The following is a 20,259-nucleotide window of genomic DNA, read 5'->3' as shown; positions in this document are numbered from 1 at the left end:
TGTGACACACATAAGAGACAGTTAAAAGCAAAATGTTGAGGTGGTATTTGATATACCAGTTGCCTTGCTGTGGCTTTTAAGTACAGAATAAAAAGCATCATAGAAGGAAGGTTTGCTTTTTTTTTTTCCTGTACTGGAATTCAGTCCTTTCCTGCCCAAATGATAAAGGTTACTTAAGGGTTTTCACTGTTCAAAGGTAGAAAAAAACAAAAAAAGAACCTCATCAGACAAAAGAGTTGAGAAGCCTGATCAAAGATGTCAGTAGCATGAGGACAGAAAGAGATTAAAGGAGAAGTGGCAGGGTAAAGTGTCACAGAATACAGAGTGTAGGAAGAAACACTACATAAAAAATAGAAGTCAAAAGCAAGAACAGTAGGAAACACAGCTGGATAAACCAAGTGAGTTTATAACGATTTCCAGCAAAGCCCTACAAAGAGTGTAACAATAGGACACTGAGACTCTTGTAGAGGAGTATTTTAGACAAACATAAAAATTCGGAGAGACATGTTTAAAGGGCAAAATATTAAGTTCATGTAGCAGGGTCAAAGAGGACGGCATGAGACGACAGGAGGATGGCAGATGACAAAGAAAACAGAAGATGAGATTGAGACATGGATGTTTCCCATTCCATCTCCAACCCTATATCCTTGCTAGGAAGAAATTTAACTCATATTTGTATGGTTCGTTTATTAAGTAATATACTTAAGTTTATGTTTGGTTTAACAGTCTAAAAATATAACTATATACATTTATCTATACTGTAGAGGTTTATTCTAAAATAAACCTCTTCATTAAAAAGTCCCAAATCGAGAATACTGTTTTTATCACGAGATAAACCCTTCTCACCATCCGGAGTCTTCAGTGGTATCCAGGCAGCATCCCTCTCCTTGACTAAATGTATCTGAACCAAGAAGTGGTGGGCAAGGGGCGTGTCTGAATAGGGAAGGATGCACGTACACCAATAAGATAAATTTATATTGTGTTTGATGGCAATTTTAACCAAAACACTTCAAATTATTAATAAAAAACCACAAGTACTTTGCCTTTATTGATCACAAAACTGTTTTCTCTCCTAGTTAGTACGTAAAGGAAACATACTTTTACACTTGATTTCAGTATTTCTGCAGTGTTCTGTATTCTCCATGCCTGTATATGTGGTCTTATGGAGACTGAAAGCTCCCATAAGGTAGGTAGGGTTTGCTGAGACAAGTGTGACCTTGCAAATATATATAAGCATTGTATAAAATATTCAATACATCAGCAAGATGTACCATCACTTTTTTATTTGGCATAAGTAGAAATACATCCATGTTACAGTGCTTATTTTGGCTAAAGAGCCAGTGCTATTTTTTTCTGCTACTGTAGTGTTTCACTCTTACATAAATTAATAAGTGCAGTCCTTACATATAAGAAATAGACACATTTACTGTCATCAGCCAAGTAAAGCTAATACACGGTTGTTCTCAAACTAAGCAAAACAATAACATAATATAATCATTAGGAACAAAGAAAGGATGCCCTTATTTCCATTAATCACAGACTATACAAATTCTTAAGTCTCACATACAGAGGTATTTCTAAATTTGATTAATCCAAGCAAAAAAAAAATTCTTTTTAACTCAGCCTAATTCTTACAACCACTTTGAAATATATATTCCAAATAATTTCCTAATATGTGTTCATATTAAAATAAAAGCAAATTATGTTATGAACATAATTTAAAATTTCTAATTATGAACGGTCACAGAGAAGTATGTTAAGTGTTACTTTGGCATTCCTATCTCACAGGTTTAAAGGAATGATAAACTAAAGAATTCTTTTGTAATGCAAATAATCACTCCCTAGATAATCATTTAAGCGGAAAATATTACATCTTAAGGCAAGAAAAAGTCTGTAAATATTTTTTATAAAGTCAGTTAATTCAACAAATTAATAGAATCACAATAAATATATACAAATAAAAAAATTCTTTATGAGAAGGAAAAAGTTCTTTGGAGCTGACTATAACAGTATGAAAAACTTGCCTTCTTTTTAAAAAGAATCTCATTTTGACATTTAATAAACATATCACAATCCTCCAAGAATAAATAACTAGGCTTTTAGTTGAACAAAGATGTAGAGAAACCAAAATAGAAAAAAAAAATCATCAAATATAAATCACCTGAACACTTATCTTTTTCCTTCCAGAAAACAGGAGGAAAAAAAATCCATTTTCTCATGATTAATTCAAGGTCCTCTTATAATTCACATAGGGAAGCAGATGGTAGAACTCACGGTGGCAAAGGCAATATTCTGATAATACTACCATGAAGAAGTGTTAAATAGGGTTTTATCCTAAAAGGCTCTGGACTAATTTACTTACTTTTTATTTTTTGAAACATTGCTTTTATCTATTTAACCCAATTTCAAGGCAAACTGAAATTGCAACATACGCCTCAAGCACTCTTCAGTGGTCAGAAACATTTTTAAGAGCTGTTTCTTTAGAAAGGTCAAGTTTCTTCCCTTATAATAGAGAGGGTTTTTTTCTATACCTACTACCTTGAAAGTCTATTTGGTCATTCTTGTCTCTTGAGTCAAAGGCCACATAGAAAGCCTCTTACTAAGGTAGTAGCTTCTGAACTGACCAGAAACTAATCAACCTCAAGCACTGAATTTGACAAAACAACCTCTTAAATATGGGCAATTTCTTTTTTTTTTCTTTTAAGGTGAAATGTAAAAGAAAAAACACCTTCTGGAAAGTCATTCATCTTATCTGATGAAATAAATTTCCCAGAGTTGTTTCATGTACTAGCAGCATTATTAAATAGTGCAATTCTTCAAAACAGATTTCAAACAATATCCTCCTCAAATAAAAAAGTAATTAAGTTTACTTATAGCTTTGTTTATAAAACCACAGCTTAAAACATTCAGCCCCCTAAACAGGAAAATTAACATAAGCAATAACTATCTTGCTTATACAATGATGGGAATGGGTGTGTGCACACATGTGTGTATGTGTGTGAATCATTCAAGGCCAGTGGTACCTCAACAAGAAACCAAAATACAGGATACAAATTAAAAAGTAAAATATTACATAATGGAATTTTTAGCTTTGATACCTCTGAAGATACTCCTCCATCAACAATAAGAATTATGAACAGCCAAGTGTTAAATTAAGAATATATGTAATATATGTAAGAGAAGTCAAGGAACTATATACTCAAAATATATTAGAGCAATATTTCATATTGTTTAATGTTGTAACCTACACATTATGGAACACAGCACATGCAAACAGCATAAAGGTTCTGAATGTCCTATTTTGTAACTAATATTACATAAATGTGGCACATATATAAACTTAAAACCTTAAAAGATTATGCTTCTTTCCCCACTTTTCATTTTCTATTCATTCATCAGAAACTAGGCACTTTAAAAATGCACTTAAAAAAAATATATTTTAGATCCTTCTGGATAACTCACTCCTAAAATGAATAAAGCCCCCTTTAGGAGCAAAATCAAGAAATCCAATCCACTGTTTTACTCAGACAGCCACTCTAAATAAGTGGCATATGATTTACACACAAAATTAATACAACTCTGAAAGTATCTAATATACTCTGAAGAACCTTATTCATATGAACAACCCACTTGTTCATATAGCTATCATAAAGGACAGGAAACATACTTCCATACCATTAAAAAATATTTTGTTATATATTTAGGGGGAAAAACCTTCTTTAAGACCTCCCTAAGATTCAAAGTATCAATGAATAACTTAAAAATATGGTTATAATATGACAAATTCTCAGTGTGCTAAGTTCTCTGTAGAAACAACTAAAAGCCATGCATATGGAGAAAGAAGAAATGATTTTGCTGTATCAAGATTAATACCCTAGGATGTTGGGAGATAGTCTCAAAACTACATGGAAAAATTTTAATTGCCTGTCATAGTTAATAAATGTTATATTTTTAATCAATATTCATTCAAGGGAAATGTTCTCATCTACACCAAGATAAAAGAAATTTCTTCAGTCTCTCTATTGTAACATAGGACCAACTGTAATGTATTTTGGAAACTTCAGTAAATCTAATATAAATTTGTAACTTGTAAACTTCTCAGTGGCAATTCATTTAAATGTTCTGTAACGATACTCGGCTATTACAGTTTCTTTGATTCAAATACTTAAGCAAATGCACAAGCAATAACATAAGCAGTACGTATTAAACACCACTACTGCCTAAACCTGATTGAACAACAAATAACTTTACAATTAAAAATACATTTTCAGGCAAAGTTAACTTTGTTGGCACTAGGAGTTAATATATTCTTGCATGTGTGGGCCATAAAAGTCTTGGCTAAAGTATATATATTCCAGGTGCAAAGCATAAAAACAAAGCTTTTGAGAATGAAACTGGACATTTCAGACAGCTTCAAGACAAAAAATCAATTAACTCCCAAGTACTGGTTTCAATTCAAGCAGTATTTCTGTAAAATATACATTTCACAAAGATTATTACCTAAAGATTAAAAAAAAACACTTCGGATACACTACATGGGGATTAATGACAGAACTTCTGTGTAAGTACAGTACAATCACTCATTCTTTACTAGGTTTATTTTTCCTCCCTGAGTCCATATCCACCAATTCTGTGTAATATATATTACAAAATCAATAGTTACCTTAAACTATTTCATAGCACACTGAAATTGTCTGATTTTTATGGTACTTATTGTACTTTGGCTTCTAATAGGCCACTGGGCATAACATGACTGTGACTACTTATACAGCTACTTGTATGCCTCAGTGCATCGGCTCCAAGATAGGCCATTAAAAGTTCAGTGCGGCGAATAAGCAACTGCATGAGGTCTTCAGCCAAAGTCTCTATACTGGAATAGCGTACCTTCTCAAAATCAAAAATGTCTTTGAGAAAGAAAAGAACTTGATTCTGGAAAATGAACACAAAACAAATTGGCACTTATTAGACCGAAATTATATTAAAACTAAATAGTTACTAATATTGTAACAAACATTGAATTAGGGGTCAGTTCCACTACTAATTTCAAATCTCAATAGAAAAGGAACCTTGAACAAGTGATTAAACCTTTTTGGGGAGTCTCATTTTCTTTTTCCGTAAAATAAGGGGTAAGTACTACTTGTCATTTTTACTAGTCAGGGCTGATGTAATGATTAAAAAAAAAAATCTCGGGAGGGTGGGAGGGAGATGCAAGAGGGAAGAGATATGGGGATATATGTTTATGTACAGCTGATGCACTTTGTTATACAGCAGAAACTAACACACCATTGTAAAGCAATTATACTCCAATAAAGATAGATGTTAAAAAAAAAAAAATCTCTGGGAAATGCCAGTAAATACTAAAGCACTGTATAAATGTAAGGGGCTACTATTAGTCCTTTCCCAATAATTGAAGTTTTCATCGTTACCTATGAGCACTGGTAATACTTTAAGACAGAAGAGTAAACTATTTCCAATAATTATAACTTATAAATTTCAAATGTTTATTTTTCTGTACCAAAAAAGACTTAAGACATGTGAAAAATAAAAATAATTTCAGGTCTCAAATCAGTGGAAGATCATGAAGGATATTTCACTTCAGTAACTTAATACTTATGCTGAAACCCATTTTAAGCAACTTGTATACTACTAAGTAAGTCTCAGGTTGTTATGCCATGATGGAAAACAAAGTAATTCCAAAGAACAATAAAACAGGAATATTTAATTTCTATCCTACAGAAATCAACTGTTAAGAAGTACTAAGAAGGCACAGTTCATAGATTCCATTGGATTTTATATCTGGAAGGGTCGCTGGCAATCAACCTGTATGGTCCCCTCATTTTATGAAGAGAAGGAGGACAAAGCATGATTTGCCCACAATGAGAGTGCTCATTAATGGCATACTTAATTCCCACTCCAAACTTTTCCCTCTAAACACATACCTTACACTTGAGAGGTCAAGTAAATTAATCAAAAATTGAGTTTTCAATGACAGTAAAAAAAAAAAAAAAGTCCTAAACCATTTACATAAATGCTACATTAATGGCACATAAACAAAATAATTTAATTTTTTAAGTGAAGGGTATAGAGAAACATCCAAAGTTTCAAACATCAAAAACTTTCAAATTCATACTTGATTATGTTTACTTTTATTTGCTCCTTGAAACTCAGCCTAAATTCAGGACTACTAAATAGTGAGACTTTTCTTGGCACTGTGCAGGCAGAAATTTCCGCTTGTGTTTTGGTAAATTTAAACTGACTTTGGAATACAATTTTAACATCCCACCTTATTTCTCACAGCTGGGATTTTATCATTCATATTACCTTGAACTAGAACTTATTTCTAAATTGCCACATGTGCAATAAACACAGATATTATTTGTTTTACAAATTTCAGAAGTGTCCAGGCATGCAGAACTGTCTATAGCAATTTGTTTAACATTGTAACACATATGAGAACATGTACACATTACAGAAGGAACCGATAAGGTGAATGGACTTGCTCAATCTTCTCCAGGATAAAGCACCAAATCTATATAATACTGTTTCACTGTCATGGGTGACTTTTATAATCTTACATTTAAATAACATTCTTCTACAAAACCAAAACCAAACAGAATAAAACTTTATCTGTTTTTCAGTTTAGAAAAAAGAAATGATTCAATGACTGAACATACCTTAAAGAAGCAACATAAATCATAGAGAGAATTTCTAGGACCCAAAAAGCCCCAGGCTAGGACAGGGCTGATGTGCTCACAAATGGCATAAAAATGGGCAAAAAATCCATCTGGGATCTGTTACGAAGTAAAGGAGAATCAAGTTATTTTTACCTTCTTGCATTTGCTTGCTATCCATCATATGACCAGCTCTTTTTGAGGGCAGACCAAGGGTCAATGATAAGCTAGCTTAATAAGACAGTTAATACACATACAAGTAACTGTTAGAGTCACAGAATGCTTTAAGTAGATTTCATATCCTAGCCAACAGTCTCAATTTGCTGAAAACATTATTTCTTAAAGGCATTTTTACCTCATAAAAAAGCAATCACAGTGCTGTAACCAAGCAATAACAAGAACGCTACAATGTTCCTTAGCAGTATAATTTTTAGGATGAATGAGACTACCATGGTTTTAGCTAGTTCAGTAGAATTTAAGAAATTATACTCAATCACTTAGATTATCTGAAAAAGACTAAAATGAATTTTTAATTGATTAAGCACAAAAATATGCTAGAATTTTAGCACAAAAAAAGTTAGAATTCTAACTTTTAGTTAAGGAACCAGATATTATTGAAGCATTTAATTATGCAATGCACCTTCCTGTGAAATAGTAATACATACAGTTGTGATTTAGGAAACTCTCTAAGTTTATTAATAACTTTCTAAATTTCCTTTGTTAAATAACATCCTGTGAGATTTTGTCGTAGCATCTACTGGGGATAAGTATGCCTTAAGATCCTGTCTCTTGGAGGAGTTATCTTCTATTTTACAGGCTCCAAGACATCTTTTAAACCTCAAATTAAAAATACATTATAACAGCAGTTACCATTTAATGAGTCCCCACTATATACCAGATAATGTGCTAGGTTCTAGTTAATTTAATAAAATGTTCCTGAAAAATTAGGTCATGTTAATATCATTTTAACATGTAAAAAGTGAGGCTTCAGAGGGGTTTAAAAACCTATCCTAACTCACATACAGCTAGTTAGTAAAGGCCAAAAAGTTATCACGGATACACGGACTGTAGTCTAAGAGATGTTCTGCATATATTAAAATTCTAAATCCCATACTTATATTAACTATATATATTAACTATAATAGGAATTCAGACAGGTAAGAAGTTAGCATAGGCTGAAGTAGAAGAGTCAGGCTTCACCAAGGAATAACGTGAACTGAAACAGTAGGTAAGATTTATTTAAGTAGACAGGATAGAGTATGACATTCCAGGATAGGAAATAGTTCCCTAAGACGTAAGATATATAGGTATCTGTGGATACAGGAAGAATATTAGTCCAAGGCATGAGATTTATACTAAGAAGTAAGAAATAAGGTTAGGTATAATGATAATATTACTATCATTATTATTATAGAAACTACTACTTATTAAACTCTTTTTTATATTTACTCTTAATTTTATGTTTTATCTCATTTCATCTTTACAGCAGCTCTGTGAGGTACGTATTAACTTCATTTTGCAAACAGGAAAACTGAAGGTCAGCTGACAGTAACTTGCCTATGATCATAATAGGTAGTGCGAAAATCAAACCTAAGTCTACAAGTCTGTTCCCCAGCCCTAAACCAGTGGTTCTCAGATGTTAAGAGTTTCTAATCATTTGGGGAGCTTGCTTAAAACACAGGGTCTTTAGAATCATTTTTTATACAATTTTTAAAGGTTACATTCCATTTACAGTTATTACAAAATATTGGCTATATTCCCCATGTTGTACAATACCACCCTGTACAACATCTTTGAAATAAGAATTACGCAAATATATGGTTTCCAGAATTATTTTTAACAAGCACCTTCTGCAGATGCTGTGAGAACTATGCTCCAGAAACACTGCACTTGGCAATACTATCTCAAAGGTATAAGGCTCAGACTTAGAAATATGGACATGACAAAATACTATAGGTCAGTGGGCAAATAATAATAAAATAATAATAACCTACAGGTCCATAATGCACTGTGTCAAGCACTGTTCTAAGACATTATATTTAATCCTCAAAAAACCCCATGAGGTAGAAACTATGCTCTTCTTTAGAGATGAGAAAACTAAGGCATAGAGAGGTCAAGACTTGCCTGAGGTCATAGCTGGTAAGTGGCATCTGAACTCAGGCAGCCTCACCCCAGAGTCCGTCCTCCTTTACCACAGGAGTGTATGTGACAGCAGTGTGTGGTGGGTGAGATGGCCTGGAGGGTGTGGGGCGTGGGAGCAGGATATGACTTTGAGATGTTTTTTGGTAGGCACTCTCAGTTGAATAAAGCAGCTAATCAATCATCATTTCTCAACTGGATTACATGAAGTGGAATCCACTATGCTAAACAATTTTTTTAATCTTAAAATATCATTAAGTGAAAAAACAAAAACAAAAGTCTACTAGCGCTGTTTGCAACTTTAAAGACAGAGAAGCCAACCCAGTGCCAACAGATCCCTCATCCAGCTTGAGGGACAGTGCTTATGAGCTGCCATCCCCCGTTGAGAACTGACTCACAAGTTTCTTTGACAGGAGCTTCAAATTACTTTACAAAGAAGTCCAAGACATAATGAATTTTACCTTCATCTGTTGCCTTTTCTGTTTCAACACTGACCAACAACTTGAAGCCACAGCCTAAACATATACAGAGGAGAAAAAGCAAGATTTAAATTTATAACTATATAAACTTGCCATTTAGAAAAGAGTGACTTTTATTAGAAATTCAAAGTTTAAAGATCTAAAATGTTTAAAACATTAACTAAAAAGGACTAGTCCATGTTCCTTCTATTGTTTGTAAATATCAGTGAAAAGATGTTTATAAATTTTAAAATTAAATACAAAGCCACCAAAAGAAAAAGGGTGGACTCTGGTGACAAGGAACTTGGTAATTATAGTTCAAGTAATATTTTTTTCTTCAAGAATAGTAGTGCTGGAAATAGCTGTGAGTTGAGCCAACAGTCTTATTCAAATAAAGAACTAAGAAACATAACCATAATGAGAGGGACAAAAACACCCAAGTGAGTCCTGAAGGAATGTCACCCTACTCTGGCATGACCCCACTTCGATCAGCGTCACCGTCCCAAATCAGTTACAGAAATGGAGACATGTATCTTTTATGGTTAAAACATACTTTGAAGGAAAAGTATTACAATATATATATATATATATTTTTTCCTCCAAAAATATATATATCATCTTTTCACTGAAATTGCTGTATTTGTTTAGTCATAGAGCCATTTCAGTTACAGATAATTTTTTGTTAGGCCTGAACTAGTTTGAAACCCAAGTGTTTTTTGAGATCTGAAGAAATACTGGGTCCTCCAGGTCAAGGCAGGGACTGACAGAAAAGCCAAGAGGAAAATTTCATCTTCAGATGTTATATATCATACACATCTGATCCCAATATCAAAGGATGAGCTCAGTTTCCATAACAGTCGTTCTACAGGTAGACACATATATATAAATCTTATTCATCTTCCTAGTTCTTTTTAAAAAAATATTTGTTTATTTATTTATTTGGCTGCACTGGGTCTTAGTTGCAGCACGCGGGATCTTTTAGTTGCGGCATGCGAACTCTTAGTTGCAGCATGCAGGATCTAGTTCCCTGACCAGGGATCGAACCTGGGCCCCCTGAATTGGGAGTGTGTTGTCTTAACTGCTGAACCACCAGGGAAGTCCCCATCTTCCCAATTCTGACTAATTTTCATCAAATTTAAATGGTTGAGAAAGGTAAACCACCACTTACAGTTTCTTTGAAGGAGGAGTTTAGCCAGCGATTATTTACTACATTCTGTATGGATGTGGGTGGGTTTTCTAAATCTTCAAAGGAATCCATTAATATAAAATCCAAAACAACATCATAAAAATTTAGATTTTTCACCTGCATTAAATTATAAGTTAAAACAGAAATTATTACTACATAGAGCTGAAATGAAGTCTGAGCCAGGGCTTCATATTGATACATTACAACAGCAGTACATTTTTAGTTGAATCAGATTATATCTCTGACAAAAACAGAGGAAGAAGAGAGACAACTATGAGAACAACTCACCACCAGAAATTATAATTCACATGATAGCTGTTCCCTCCTAGATCCTATCAGGTGAAATTAATCTCTCCCTCCACTCTATTCTAGGAGTCCTTTGTTCATGCTTTTATTGGGTTGGCCAGAAAGTTTGTTTGGGTTTTTCCATAAGATGTTAAGGAAAAACCCGAACGAACTTTTTTTTTTTTTTAAATGTGATGATCCATCCATCCATCCATCCATCCATCCATCTATTTATTTATTTACTTTTGGCTGTGTTGGGTCTTCGTTTCTGTGCGAGGGCTTTCTCTAGTTGTGGCAAGCGGGGGCCACTCCTCATCGCGGTGCACCGGCCTCTCACTATTGCGGCCTCTCTTGTTGCAGAGCACAGGCTCCAGACGCGCAGGCTCAGTAGTTGTGGCTCACGGGCCCAGTTGCTCCGAGGCATGTGGGATCTTCCCAGACCAGGGCTCGAACCCGTGTCCCCTGCATTGGCAGGCAGACTCTCAACCACTGTGCCACCAGGGAAGCCCCACCGAACGAACTTTTTGGCCCACCGAATATTATGGCATCCACAATGCTCATTCTGTTCTGTCATTTAGTTACTGGTATATCTGCCTGTCTTCCCCACCACATCACGAACCTCTCGCTCTTTCATTCATTCATGCAAATTGTATTGTACTACATGCTGTACCAGGTGCTGAGACTTCTACAGTAAGCAAACTATATGCTTAGAGGTTAGTGGGGAAAAGACAGCAATAAATAATTCCACAAATATACAATTAAAACTGTGATAAGCACAGTAAAGGAAAAAGTACACGGTACTGTGAAAGCTTATGATGGAGCTTCTAATCTAGACTGGATGTCAGTGAGGGCTTTTTTCAAGGAGTGAGGCAAGCCAAGTAAATGAAATACCTTGTCAAAGACTTGAAGGTAAGAAAGAACACAGTGATGTTGAGCCAAAGAGTATCACTGAAAGTTTGCCGCAGCTCTCTACAGCACGGGGGCGGGTGCCTAGAGACAGGAGGAAGGGCCAGCTCCTGCACAGTTTATGGCCCATGTTAATGACTTTGGATTTTATCCTCACAGTATTTTGGGGGGTAGTGGTGGAGGGGAGATGGATGATCAGATCTTCTTTTTTAATCTTCGGTACCTCGTGAATCTATTTCATTGTTTTTCCAGTTTCAGTGCGACATAATTGACATACAGCACTGTAACAGTTCAAGGTGTACAGTATAATGATGTGACTCACATACATCATGAAATGATGACCACAGTAAGTGTAATGAACATCCATCGTCTCATAGAGATACAACATGAAAGAATTAGAAAAAAAATATTGTTTTCCTTGTGATGAGAACTCAGGATTTACTCTCTTAACGACTTTCATATTTATACAGCAGTGTTCATTATCTTTAATGTGTTGTACATTACATCTGTAGTACTTATTTATCTTATCCGTGGAAGTTTGTACTTTTTGACCACCTTCATCCAATTCCCCTTCCCCTGACCCCCTGCCTCTGGTAGCCACAAATCTGATCTCCTTTTCTATGATTATGTTTGTTTGTTTGTTTTTGAAGTATAATTGACCTACACTATGTTAGTTCCTGGTATACAACACAGTGATTCAATGTTTCCATACATTTCAAAATCATCAACATGATAAGTCTAGTCTAGATATTACATAGTTATTGACTATATTCCCCACACAGTACATTTCATACCTGTGACTCACTTATTTTATATCTGAAAGTTTGTACCTCTTAAATCTCCCTCACCTATTTCTTCTCCTCCCTCCATCCCCCTCCCATCTGGCAATTACCTGTCTGTATCTATGACTCTATTTCTGTTTAGTTAAGTTTGTTCATTTGTTTTGTATTTTAGATTCCACATGTGAGTGAAATCATACAGTACTTGTCTTTCTCTGCCTGACTTATTTCACTTAGCATAATACCCTCTAGGTCCATCCATGTTGTCACAAATGAGAAGATTTCATTTTTTTTTTTTTTTATGGCTGAGTAATATTCAGATTTGTATTGTTCAAGACCGTTTTGGCAGAAATGTGGAGAGCAGAATAGAGAGGCGGAAGAGTGAATGCAAGGAGGGGAGGAGCAGGCAAGAAATGAGGGAATGCAGAAACCCTGAGGTAGTCCAGGGCAAAACAACAGTTACTTGGACTACCATGGGGCCGGCAGGAGCAGAGAGAAGTTGAAGAAATTGAAAGATATATAGGTGTTAAATTGACAAAACTTAGAGATGAATATGATAAAGTAGGCGAGGACCAGGGACGTGTAAAGGATAAGTCCCAGGTTTCGGGCCTGCACAACTGAACGGATGCCAATTCCTTCACTGAGTGAGGGAACACCAGAGAAGGAAAGATTGTGCCTCCGTGTTTCTGCACCTACTGTTTTCTCTGCCTAGAAAGCCTTTCAGCACCTTGCAAACTCATTCTTTTAGCTTCCATAACAACAAAATATTCCAGGCTCATCATGTGCTTTCTCTATTCCAGTGCAGAAATCAGCCATTTTTCCAAGAAGTCCTAGTTCCTTTCAGTGGAGAGTGGTACTTAGAAGTTAAAATCTGTGTGCTAGAAATAATTTCTTTTGAGGTGTTTCTGCTCCCAGACCCTCTCAGTGAATAGAGCTAGGAAGTTTATGTGTGTTTATGTATATGCAAACCTTTCTATTTATTTTCCTATCTATCTATATTGTAAACTATAAATTCACACTGACAGCTCCAATTCCAATCCTAGCTTTTTTATACCTCCCTTCTCTGACAGTGAGCTATCTGGCTCTGATCATTCTTAATATATTTAATTGTTTGCTTGATCCTGTGTATGCAGCCAATTCCCTGGCCCCACTGTCCTACCTGAAACCGTCCTTGCACAGGCTACCATTACCACCCTGCTGGGGCCTGCTCACTGACTTCTGGATGGAAGAAAGGGAGAGAAGGAATGAAGGGCTTCCTAAAAAAACAGTATTTTCACCTGCTGCCTCAACGTATAAAGACTGTGGTTGCTCTTGTTTCTGACTCTGTCATAGCCACCGTCACACAATTGGTTTTACTGTCATTTAACAAGGACAAGGAAACAGTGGCCTCAAATTATGTAAATATTATGAGTAAATAACTAAGGGGGAAAAATATTATAAAAAATTTGAACTTACTCCTCTAGCAGCCAGTTCCATTTCAGTACTATCCCAGTGATCAGTCTGCTCTAAAAAATAGATCATTTCATCAAAAACATCTTCAAACTTCTTCGGATTCTGTAGAAGAAAGCACACTTTAATCCTAAGCCTGACTTTATAACAAGGCTCAAGCCTACAAAGTAAATAAGTTACTCTTCAAGTAAGTTTATTAGATCTTCATTCTATTAGGTAACTGAATTAAAACGCATTTTCAAGGGATGCCATATTCACTTGATTTAATATTTTGTTAGTCCAACATTTTGCAGAAGCCAAGACTAAGAATGTAAGTAAAATGTCATAAGCAAACTGCTTACTACTCAAATATGTGTGCTTATTTAGGTCAGTCCTTAAGATGAAAACTCGGTTACAGCAGATACTACGCGATGCTTTCGATGCAGTTCTATTCTTTTTGGAGGAACTCTAGTTCAAATCAGTGGGTTTATCTGCCTTGGGAAGGCCAAGAAAGCAACATAAGATTTACACTGGGTTTATTGTCTTTCTAGTGGTAGCAATTTGATAGGCAGAACAAGCCATTGTGTTGTTTTAAATTTAATTTCTTTGACTATAATGCTATGCAACTTTTTCATATAATCATTAAACATTCTGTTTCTTGTTAAAAAAAAAAAAGATTTACATTGGGAATTGCAAGTAGTTAATATCCCCCGAAATTTATGTTGTATTTTTAATAAATTTGCTTTCCCATTTATCATTTATTTAATCATCATAAGAACTCTCTGAAATAGGGTAACATAAATAAAATTCTATTCTACAAATGAGGGAACTGAGGTTCAAAGGGACTGGGTCTGAAAACCAGGTGTTCAAAGGGCTCAGAGAAAGTCTGGTTTTTGTTATTGTTTTTTTTCCTCATCATCTGGACACAACCTGCATAAAGGAAAGTGGTTCCTCATAGTCTTCATAAAGTTCTTGCCATTGCTTCTGCCTCTGTCAGTCCCATGAAGATGAGTAAGAGTAAAAGGCAGCTCAATTTGTATTTCCAGATTCCTGAGATCTATACTACTTCCTGGAACCTTCTTATTGAACAGGATTGAGGGACGTAAGAGAAGAGGTATTAGAAATAACAATAGTGGTGGCTGTAGTAGCAGATCTAATGATAATTCTTACCGTGACATTCACAAGTTTTATGGCAAATTGAGAATAATTTATCAACCTGATCAAAACAATGTGAACTTTATACAAAGAAGATAAATGAACCCAAGTAGAAATCAATGCTCTTTGGGTTATTTATTTATTTATTTTTTGGCCATGCCATGCGGCATGAGGGATCTTAGTTCCCCAACCAGGGATCAAACCCATGCCCCCTGCAGTGGAAGTGTGGATTCTTCACCACTGGACTGCCAGGGAAGTCCCTGGGTTATTTATTTTCAATATGTGAACCTTTGTAATTATCTACAAAAACATTTTCTTCTATTAAAAACTTAATGCATCTTAATCTTCAGCTCAACTGAAATAACAACAATAAAAAACCTGCCAACAAAACAAGTTTACCTTTCGCGCTTTTACAATTAACGCTGATAAAATTTTCCTCCCACTTTCAGCAAGGAATATCCTGTTGGCTGTTTCTGAAAGAATTACCTGAAAAATATCCATCCCCAAACAAAGAAAAAAGAGACCTGTAATTAATCTGAATGGACATTTGACTTTATAGCATATCTATGCATAAATAACCGAAATACAGTCAATACATGGTATGTGACTCTATTTCAGCAGGCAGACCACAGAAAAGGTCCTAAGTTAGTAAAATGTAAATAGCTCTTGAGGGCTTCCATGGTGGCGCAGTGGTTAAGAATCTGCCTGCCAATGCAGGGGACACAGGTTTGAGCCCTGGTCCGGGAAGATCCCACATGCCGCAGAGCAACTAGGCCCAAGCGCCACAGCTTACTGAGCCTGCGCTCTAGAGCCCGCGAGCCACAACTACAGAAGCCCGGGCACCTAGAGCCCATGCTCCGCAACAAGAGAAGCCACTGCAGTGAGAAGCCTGCGCACCGCAAAGAAGAGTAGCCCCTACTCGCCGCAACTAGAGAAAGCCCGCGCGCAGCAACGAAGACCCAACGCAGCCAAAAATAAATAAATAAATAAAACAAATAAAATTTTTTTAAAAAAGAAAAATACTTAAAAATATAGCTCTTGAATGTATAATAAAAAAGATTAAAGGGAGATAAATATGAATTTAAATTCTGTTCAATTTCATATTAGAAAATCCAAAATAAATATTATACAACTCCAAAACATAGAAAAATAAAGATAATTTTGTTGTTAAATGACCTTATTTCATTTTAGGAAATCGATGATTTCACATCTGATTCAAATAAAAACATTCTAGAACACATACTAATTGATAATAAGAAAAAGGATCTATATTTTAAGCAGCAATTCATACACATACATCTTTAGCATCAAAACATTCTATTTTGACAAAATGTGGTAGACCCAGGAAGCTATAGCAGAGGATGACAAATGAAGACAAATGAAGGGAAACAGCAGGCAGGAAAAATAAACTTAGCAGACTTTTTATTTGCCAATAGGAATAAGGATAATAAAGAGCAAAGGGCTGTCCTGTTTATATGCAGCTGGACTCTATGGCATGAGGGTGGGGATGAGTGGCTGGGTGAAGTCACTTACTGTTAAAAAAAAATACCTGAAAAGCCTGTCGAATACAGTGAAGTTTGGCAAGAAAATCACTGTCTCCTAGGCACTCCAACATTTCAGTTCTAAGTAATAAACAGGGGAGACAACTGTTAAAGTGCATTTAAGATCAAGCCTACTACAAATTTGGACTCGAACAAGGCTTAACCTCGGGACCTTAATAAAAAAACACATGTCTTTTCAGTACTGACAAAACATGTAAAAATAATTTATTTTGAGCCTAAAAACATATTTTCCCCTATTCTCATAAATATTTTTAACAAATATCAGACAAACATAGCAATAGCATCTTAATATTTTTTAAAAACATAAGCATGATACCTAAGCACTCTTGAGTAAATTTTTCCTTCTTCAACTAAATGCATGGCCTCTTCATAAAAAGGGCAGTGGCAAAGAGACTCCAGACTGTAGATATGCTGTACTTCTTTGTGTTCTGCAAGCTAAGAATACAGTGGGTTAAAACAGACTATACTGATACGAGAAGAAAAACGATAAAAAATAGAAAATAGGATCTTGCTAATATTAAAATATACTCAATTTTATTAAAATGTGAAAATAATTCAGTAATATTTTACAGCTAGTAAGATCTGAATTCATTTTATTTCAAAATTCAGTTGTAAAAAAAGAGTAAAACTTTATAACAAGCTTAGCTAATTTTGAATCCAACTACAGTTCACCAACAAGAAAAACTGATGATGAAGCATTGAAAAAAAAGAAGAGAATTTTATCATCCAAAGAATGCTTAAAGGTATTATAACTCATGATTGTAAATGAAGTAAAGTTTTCTACAAAAACACTGTAATAATCTCAATTTGGCTAATTCTAGGGAATTTTTTTTTTATATGTAGCTTTGACTAACCTTTGTATAACTGAAGAATAGTCATGTACCTATGGCTAGCATAAAAACTCTACAAATGAAATTCCAGCCTTCTGATAGTTCATTAAAAAACAACAACAAATTTGTTGTACAGCAGAAACTAACACAACATTGTAAAGCAATTATACTCCAATAAAGATGCGAAAAAAAAGAAAATGATGACAAAAAAAAAAACCACTGCAAACACTATAGAGTTGCCAGCTAAGCAGGAAAACTCTGGAGTGATTTTATTTTTCAATACCAGGTGATCCATTTAAATGGGACGCTGTAGAGGTTTTTTGTTTGTTTTTAATAACAGCTTTACTGAGAGATAATTCACATACCATAAAATTCACCCATTTAAGTGTACAATTCAGGGGCTTTTTAGTATATTCACTGGGTTGTATAATCAGCACCACTTTCTAATTTCAGAATATTTTTACTATGCCAACAAGAAACCCTCTGCCCATCAGCAGTCACTCCCCATGCCCCTTTCTCTCTAGGCCCTGGAAACCAATAATCTTTCAGTGTCTATGGAATTTCCCACTCTGGAAACTTCACATAAACTGAATCAAGTAATATGTGGCATTTTGTGTTTGGCTTTTTTCACACAGAATAACGTTTCCAAGGTTCATCTATAACGTAGCATATATCAGTACTTCATTCTTTTTTATGGCTGAATTGTATGGATATACCACATTTTGTTTATCCTTTCCTCAACTCATAGACTTGTGGGTTGTTCCCACTTTTTGATAATCATGAATAAGAAAGACTGCTTTGAACATTTATGTACAAGTCTTTTATGTTTTCAATTCCCTTGAGTATATACCTAAAAATGGAAGTGTCAGATGGTAACTCTATGTTTAACTTTTTGAGGAAACTGTTTTGCAAAGTGGCTGCACCATTTTCCATTCCCACTAGCAATGTATGATGATTTCAATCTTTTCACACCTCTGCCAACAATTGTTACTGTCCATCTTTTCTTATTATAGCCACCCTAGTGGGTGTGAAGTGGTTTAAATTTCTCTAATGACTAATGATGTGGAACATCTTTTATCTCCTTATTGGCCCTTGTATATCTTCTTTGGAAAAATGTCTGTTCAAATCCTTGGCGCATTTTTTATTTTTATTTATTTATGGCTGTGTTGGGTCTTCGTTTCTGTGCGAGGGCTTTCTCTAGTTGTGGCAAGCGGGGGCCACTCTTCATCGTGGTGCACAGGCCTCTCACTATCGCGGCCTCTCTTGTTGTGGAGCACAGGCTCCAGACGCACAGGCTCAGTAATTGTGGCTCACGGGCCCAGTTGCTCCGCGGCATGTGGGATCTTCCCAGACCAGGGCTCGAACCCGTGTCCCCTGCATCAGCAGGCAGATTCTCAACCACTGCACCACCAGGGAAGCCCCCTGGCGCATTTTTAAATTGGGTTATTTGTCCATTTATTGTTGGGTCGTAACAGTTCTTTATATATTCTGGATATAAGACCTTTATCAGATACATGATTTTCAAATATTTTCTCCCATTCTACTGTCTTTTCACTTTCTTGGTGTCCTTTAAAGCACAAAAGTTTCTAGTTTTGATAAATGCCAATTAATTGTTTTTTTCTTTTGTCCGCCTTAACTTTTTCTTTTGTGCAGAACATCAAGGTTGGCCAGAGGTGAGAGGTTAGGGATTTCTAAGGTCTTTCCTGGACACATGCATAGCCCTGCACATGCTTATGGCCTTCTAGATTCTCAGAAATACATTGGAGCTTTTCAAAGCTCCCTATAAACATCTCATTGCCCAATTTTTCCTTTTAAAAATTGGGCAATGAGGCAGCTCCAGTGTTAAACAATTACCACTGATATTTTTCAACAAAGGCTCTAGGGATAGAAATTTTGCACAGAGCAAGCTCTAAGTCAGGTCAAATAAAGACAAGTCCTGAGAATGCAGCTTTGCAAGGAGCTGCCATACAAGCCAAATAGTGACAATTCTCTAGTGATGGGACTTTTGGGAAGCTCCAAAGCCATTAAGTTTCTTCCAGTGGCTGCTGAGCCCCTGATTTTCCCAGTTACCATAGTTATGAAGCTGTTCGTTTTCAAGACTACTGTGGAGAGAGGGCTAGAAACAGAACCAGTTAAAAATTTACAATGTTTACTGTTCTTATGGAGATTCAGCTATTTTCCTTGAATAAATCCTCCTTGAATTTTTACAAATGTTTAATTTTCAGAGTTCTGAAAATTTTGATTTTCGACAATTTTTGCCAGTAATCATTGCTTTTGTGAAGGAGATCTTTGGAAGTTTTTACTCTACTATTCCAGAAGTGTTTCTCCATGCTGTAGTTCTGGCACTTCATATGCACCCATGCTGGGCTAAATGCTTTAACTTGATTCATCTCATTTCTTTACAACCACTCATAAAGTAGGTACTATTACTACCCACCTTTTATAGGTAAAGAAACAGAGATTTAGATTAGCAGGAACTTGCCCCAAGGCCCACTACTAAATGGTAGAACTTAAAACCAGGCATTCATTCCAGAGCTTATATGTACTTTTAAATATCAAACTATATGTATTCTCCTATCAGCCTTATCCAAAAATCCAAAGGAGAATAAGTTTACACATCAGCATTATTTAGGACAGTATATATATGTCTATTAGTCCAGAGGCAAAAAAAAAAAAAGTAAACAAAATGACAATACCTGCCATTATATACTGTCTGCTTTAAGTAATATTTCCCGCATGTTTTAAGGAAGATATATTATGCTAAAGGCAAAGTGTATTTGAGGTTAAAAAAAAAGCTAACAGTTTAAAAAATTAGAGTGGAAATTCTTTAGATATTAAATAATTTAAAGTTTTGTACCAC

General features: G+C 35.3%; 1 protein-coding gene across 4 annotated transcripts in view; it reads right to left on the bottom strand.

Annotated features, from left to right (window-relative positions):
- Positions 1–1,266: 1,266 nt before the first annotated feature.
- MIGA1 (mitoguardin 1) overlaps positions 1,267–20,259 on the bottom strand; it is a 92,469-nt gene continuing 73,476 nt past the window's right edge. For all 4 annotated transcript variants that reach the window (XM_007191770.2, XM_007191772.3, XM_007191771.2 and 1 more), the window contains exons 9-16: positions 16,886–17,004; positions 16,557–16,629; positions 15,407–15,493; positions 13,880–13,978; positions 10,437–10,571; positions 9,272–9,325; positions 6,675–6,791; positions 1,267–4,929 (exon numbers count right to left, since the gene is read on the bottom strand). In XM_007191770.2, the coding sequence (XP_007191832.1) occupies positions 4,711–4,929; positions 6,675–6,791; positions 9,272–9,325; positions 10,437–10,571; positions 13,880–13,978; positions 15,407–15,493; positions 16,557–16,629; positions 16,886–17,004 (903 nt within the window). In that variant the 3' untranslated portion in view covers positions 1,267–4,710. The remainder of the gene's footprint in view (positions 4,930–6,674; positions 6,792–9,271; positions 9,326–10,436; positions 10,572–13,879; positions 13,979–15,406; positions 15,494–16,556; positions 16,630–16,885; positions 17,005–20,259) is intronic.

The sequence above is a fragment of the Balaenoptera acutorostrata genome, chromosome 1 (assembly GCF_949987535.1).
Source record: "Balaenoptera acutorostrata chromosome 1, mBalAcu1.1, whole genome shotgun sequence".
NCBI lineage: Eukaryota > Metazoa > Chordata > Mammalia > Artiodactyla > Balaenopteridae > Balaenoptera > Balaenoptera acutorostrata.
Note: the sequence above shows the minus strand (reverse complement) of the source record. Positions and strands in the feature narration are given on the sequence as shown.